The sequence below is a fragment of the Varanus komodoensis genome, unplaced genomic scaffold (genome assembly GCF_004798865.1).
Source record: "Varanus komodoensis strain SLA01 unplaced genomic scaffold, ASM479886v1 scaffold3, whole genome shotgun sequence".
NCBI lineage: Eukaryota > Metazoa > Chordata > Lepidosauria > Squamata > Varanidae > Varanus > Varanus komodoensis.
The window spans coordinates 19366400-19372399 of NW_025335761.1; the positions used below are offsets into that span (position 1 = coordinate 19366400).

The 6000-nt window shown below is 41.1% G+C and overlaps 1 protein-coding gene across 1 annotated transcript in view; it reads left to right on the top strand.

The window, feature by feature from the left end:
- Nucleotides 1–5117, top strand: part of LOC123026290 (cytosolic phospholipase A2 epsilon-like) — a 35707-nt gene extending 30590 nt beyond the window's left edge. Inside the window, exons 18-21 of the mRNA XM_044435726.1 lie at nt 80–271; nt 1420–1589; nt 1708–1891; nt 4918–5117. Of these exons, the coding sequence (XP_044291661.1) occupies nt 80–271; nt 1420–1589; nt 1708–1891; nt 4918–5117 (746 nt within the window). The remainder of the gene's footprint in view (nt 1–79; nt 272–1419; nt 1590–1707; nt 1892–4917) is intronic.
- Nucleotides 5118–6000: the final 883 nt, after the last annotated feature.

Sequence of the window (6000 nt, forward strand, 5' to 3'; positions counted from 1 at the left end):
AACCTCTATACCACTTCCCCCCAACCTAGTTCTCTCCAGATGTGTTGAACTACAACTCATTGCTACTATTCCTTTCTAGATGAAGAGCCACATCTGCCTACTAGACCACATGAGCAAAAGACTTATCTGTACACACCTGCTGGGCCTCTGTCCAGTGCTTTTCGAGATGTACTTACTGATCGCCTGTCAGTTGCTCAGTACCACAACTACATGAAAGGTCTCCAGATGGACAATAACTACCTGGAGAATGACAAGTTCTGTAAATGGAAAGGTATTTTCATGCAATCTTGCAATGGTTATTCACACTACTACAGCCTTCTGTTTGCATAATTGCTATGTGTTGTATGTAGGGTCATTGTAGGCTGTCATTGAAAAAAGTCTGGAAAGAAAATGGATTAACATTGCAAAAGTATATTCCCTGAAAGGGCAACCCAAAGTTCGTAGTTCATAGGAAATGTTGCTCTCCCCTCTGGAGCAGGGAAAGAGATCTCCCTTCAAATGGGAAAATCCCTTCAAGTCAGCTTCTTCTTTCACAGCAAAAAGTGAGGTGTGCTCAGTGTTATACCAGAAGTGGCTGTAAAGCCACCAGACCAGTAAGCTCATCCAGGCCCCAGACATATCCCCAAACTGCAGATCTACATCAGCCCAGTTGCTACTAATTAATTCCCTCCAGCTGGTTTTGTGGAAGGGAATTTATGGTAAAAGCTGTCAGGAGAAAAGACAGAAACCAAGATGTTTATCCTCCTTCACTTTGACCCTGCAGCTTAATCCCTGAAGTGGTTTGGATTCTTCAGACGCTCCAGCAACAGAGCTCTCCACACCCAACATGAAGCCATACCTGCAGATTCACAGTGTCCCTGGGCTTGTCCATGGGCCCATCGCAGTGCATTTCCTTTTCTGCTTTCTAGCATCCAAACTCTGATGTGAGACAAGAATGTGTCTCAGAGGTTTCCCAGGTAGCAGGGCAGTGGTGGAGTTCAAGGCTGGATCACCCCTGCTGAGGGCAGCCTCCTCTTTCTACCCTTGAAGGGGTAGATCCAGTATTTCCTGTGGACCTCTAGGATGCACTACCAGGGTTCATAGGATTGAAGCATTAGAAATGTGCGTTTTGAGAAAAAAGTATAATATACATAGTATGCAGTATATTTATTGTACATTTTAGATTATGTAATTATATAATATTATTATGTCATTAGAAAAACAAATAAATGTTTAAGTTTGTATGTGTGAAACAAATTCAGAGGTTACTGAGAAAATAGGATGCAATGGATTTATGGCATACCACTACAGACTAACTCTGGAGATTACATTAGGTGACACACCTACAGCTGTACCCATAAGTAAGATCAGCTGCACCTGGACAAGTGCAGAACTGTTTCAAGCTTCAGTTCCTCTTACCACAATTGTTCTGTCTTTTAGATACTGTATTAGACTCTTCTTCACCCAATCAGCTGACCCCAAGTGAAGACTATTTATCTTTAGTAGATACTGGATTCTTCATCAATACTAGTTCTGCACCTTTGCTGAGACAAGAGAGGAAGGTCGATGTTATCCTGCATTTGAATTATAGTTCAGGATCACAAACAATGGTGAGATCCATGGATTTTCCACTGACATGTTTAACTTTACATGGAGTCACTGCCTCCTCCATTACACATCATGTTGTACCTCATCCCCATATTTACCAATCTGTTTTCCTTAATCTAGCCCCTGGAACAATCATGCAAGTACTATGCAGAACAAGGGATCTCATTCCCCAAAGCTGTGGTGAATGAAGATGACAAACATTTAAAGGAATGCTATTTATTTGAAGATAAAGATAACTTGGAAGCACCGTTGTTGCTATTCTTTCCACAAGTGAATGATACCTTTCGCTATTACAAAGCACCTGGTAGGCTGTCAATATCATCCTTATTTATCTTTATGAGCATCATCTCTGTACGTGATGATTTCTAGAGTGACATAAGAAAGGCAGGTACCTGTTTGAGGACCACATGACCTAAATGTTGTTAGAGGGAGAAATACCACTACTACTTTTAAGTGTAAATGGCCATCCTTCCTAATGGTGCCATTTTTATTTCATTTTGTTTTTTTTAACCCTCCCAATGAAGCTAACAATACATTAAACTCAGATAAAACATTTCACACAAAAAAGTAACAGAAAGACCGTAGTAACAACTAAGTACAATAAGCTGCTAAATAATCAATATTCAGCAGCAGCTCTGAACAATTACTTTTTTCCACTTCTAAAACTACCCAGTTTTTACTAAGTGCTGGAAGGCAGTTGATGTTTCTTTGAGTGTTTGTTTATTATAGTTATTCCACTTTTTTCCTGCAAGGAACCCAATACAAACTTCCTCCTCATTATCTACATTTTATCTTCACAGTGACCCTTGAGGTAGGTTAGGCTCAGAGTTACCCAGTGAGCTTCAGAGCTGAGTGGGGACTAGAACCCAGATCTCCAGCACTTCGACCACTATACACACTGGCTCTCAGCCTAACCTACCAGTTTGTGGTTAATGGCCAACCAATAGTTTTAAAATAAAAATACTACGAGCCTGGAGTATCTTATCCAGAAGTGCAGTTATACAATTTTGTTGGCATTAATAAGCCTAGCTTCAAAGAAAATACCACCAATACCTGCCTGAGCATGGAAATCTTGCTAACATTTACCGACGAACTGATTATAAAAAAGATCTTGGACTATGCCAAAATGGACAGATTGACTCTGTCTCTGAAGGAGAAAGAAGATACAGACTTCTATCAAACTTGGAATTCCTTTTATTATTGGCTAGAGAAACAGGACTATGCATAGACTTAAATATGTTTACGGATTGCCATAAAAAGAAAAAGTATGGGGGGCTGACCCAGTAGGCCTGAAGTTTTTTAGTTTCTTTTTGTTAGGTTTGTTAGTTAGTAGAAAATAATAATAAAACTTATTTTTAAAAAAGGAAGTCTTGCTAACATTGTCTGAACCTAAATTGGCAAGGTATCAACAGGAACAACCTCCTGTAAGCTGAGCCAGAAATGAGGAACATGTGCTCCTCCAGATGTTGGTAGCTTACAACTTCCATCTAGCCTAGCCAGTGGTGATGGATGGTAACAGATGTAGCCTACCAGCATCTGGTGGGCACCATCCACCATTTTCTAGAATATAAGGGGATGGGAATAAATAACCATGCAGAATAGCAAAGGATGAGGTCATCAGACAAACAGAACGAGATTCCATTTTATACTTGTAGTCATTATGGTGTAATGATCTAAGTGAGGTTACAGTACAGCACTGCACATGCTCACAATATTACTTTATGTCAAAGTTCGCAAACAAATTGTTGTTGTCTTCCATTTAACTTACTGAGAATGCAAAAGGAGCTGTAAAGTATGAAATGACAATTGTGGTGTGGGGGAGAAATGTTAATTATATGCTTCAAAACTGAAGCAATTCATGACCATCTAAAGACGACCACCCTGAGACCATTCAGTCCAGGTTGTAAAATTACCCACTGCATCACTGTGTGCCACTCTGTGACACATACCTTTCAGAACAAGGGAAGGGGCTCCCCCAGCCCCGTGTCATGGGCTGCCTGCCAGTAGTGAGCACAACCAGAACCAAAAATGTGTGGAGACACTACTTTTTCCTTATTTTTGCCCTTCCTGTTTATCTTTCTTCCACTCTTTCTCTCTCTGCCTGCAACCCATTTTCTTTTTCTGAGAACCCCTTCTCTCTCTCCATCCTCCTGTTCTCCCTCTCCTTTCTCTTCTCTTGCTGCCTAGGTAAGGGGCACATTCTTCTTGCCCGAGGTCCAAACTGTTTGCTTGTACACATCTTTTGATGTAAGAGCTCCATGCTGTTGACTCTTGAGTTAGAATATAAACAAATTTATACTAGTTATGCTCAGTAAAATCAATCTACTTGCCAAATAGAGTCCATCCTCTCATTCCTGGATAGTTTGATAGCCTCACACTGATCTCACAGGGCCCATTTCATATCATTCTGCATTCATGATGTCATATGAAAATTAATTGGTTAACAGGTGACAGAATATGCTGGTAGGTTGTTAACACTATAATGATCATGGATTTGGCTCTCTGGTGTAATGGGACTGTAAAAATACCTTGGCAGTGCAACTCTATTGGGTTCCCACCAACTAGATGGAAGCCTCTGATCTTGGGGGTGTCCAAGATTCCTCTGCTACCAGTGCAGAAGGAGCAATTAAGGCATACTCTTCTAATATTTTTCTTCTAGACAAGCTTCTGAGCCATTTGAAGAAGTCTTGCTGCTAGGGGCAGGGGCAAGATGCCATAGGATTTTTTCCCTCCCCTCCCCTCCCCTCCCCCTGTCATCCCAGGTCAGTTGGTGACATCTGAATCAAACAGGAAAAAATACAGGTCACCCCAGGTCAGAAAAAAACCCTCAAAAATACATCATCTGGAGTAGAAAAGGAACATTTTGGATGAAGAGAACTGTCAACCAAAATGACTTTGGGAGGTGGTGTCACACTCCTTTCTGTGCAGTGGCTGCGTGTGGAGGAAGAGGGATTGGGTCTTGAAGTTCACTTCCCGAAGTCACTGCAGTTAATATTTCTCTTCCAAAACCTTGATCTTTTCTAGATTATTTAATGTATTGTGGCAGGGGAGGGGGTCCCCCTGCCTGAATCAAAGATGTGAGGCAAAGGCTAGCACTATAATAATGAGACTGTAACCTGGATACACACTTCTTCATGAAGGTGACTATGATTCAGTGCTAAACAGAGGGAGGGAACTGACCACAAAGTGCCAGTAGTTCAAGAGGAAAACTATTCTCTTCACTCTAATTCCAGGGCAGAGGTATGCCCTTGTCCCTGTCCATGATGCACGTGTACATGCACAGACATGATTGTGGCCTATGCCATTTTTACAGCCCTATCTGTTTTTTAGGTGTAAAACGCTCTGAGTCAGAGATGAAAGATGGAGAAGTGGACATCTCCAGTGACTACTCAACATACTCAATGACATTCAGTATGGAAGAGTATGACCGGCTGGTGGAACTGAGTGAATATAATATTTTGAATAACCAGCAACTGATTCTGCAGACCCTGAATATGGCAGTGGAGCGGAAAAAACTACTCAAGAAATAATCTTCTTTACTGAGTGCCTTCATGTACAGAATAAGATGCTGGAATGTGGACCCAAGTTCTGATCTGTTCATACATCTAATTGAAGTTCACTTTAACCCTACCAAGGGACTATACGAAATAAACCAAGCAATTCAGTTTTGGGCACTGACAGAAGTCACATTTTTCCAGCACTAGCAGTCCTTTAGAGTAACTGGTATTCTAAGTCAGCAGACTAGATATCATTAATGTGGGGCACCTCCTCCAACTATTAATTCCACTCTCTGCAGTACTGTTTTTATGCACTTTACTGGATATATAGGCTAGGGTGGCCATGTGTCTTGTTTGATGGGCTGGCAGAGGACTGCCTTCTATTCTGAAGATGCCCTCAGTTTGAAGGGCTATCCAGTCCATGCCTGGTACAGAAATAAAGAACCATGAAAAAAAGAGGGTAGCAGAGACCTTGAACCACTCATATCACCTGGACAATTGACTGAGTCTTCTGTATACCATGGCAAGATATAGCACATTTCAATTTAATGTGCAATAATTCTTGTTAAATGTGCATCTGTATGCATAATGTAGCAAATTCTAGGATTTCTGGGGACTGGTACACTTTTTTGTCATTCCCCACCCAATCCGTGTTTCACAATGGCTGCCCTAGCTGACATCACAGTTACACCAGTGTTCAGGACAGGACTTACTACAGGACTACAGTGCTTCACAAGGGCTGGGAGAGAAATGTGCTGGTTTCACATTTTAACCCAAACAACATAATTCATTCTTCCCCAACTAGCATACAAACCAGAGTGCAGTTATTTTTCAATTTTTAAATTTCTCTAATATTTTGGATCCAGTCCTCCAATTAAAAGAAGTATATTGTCAAGCATCAGCAAGCATATTTAAA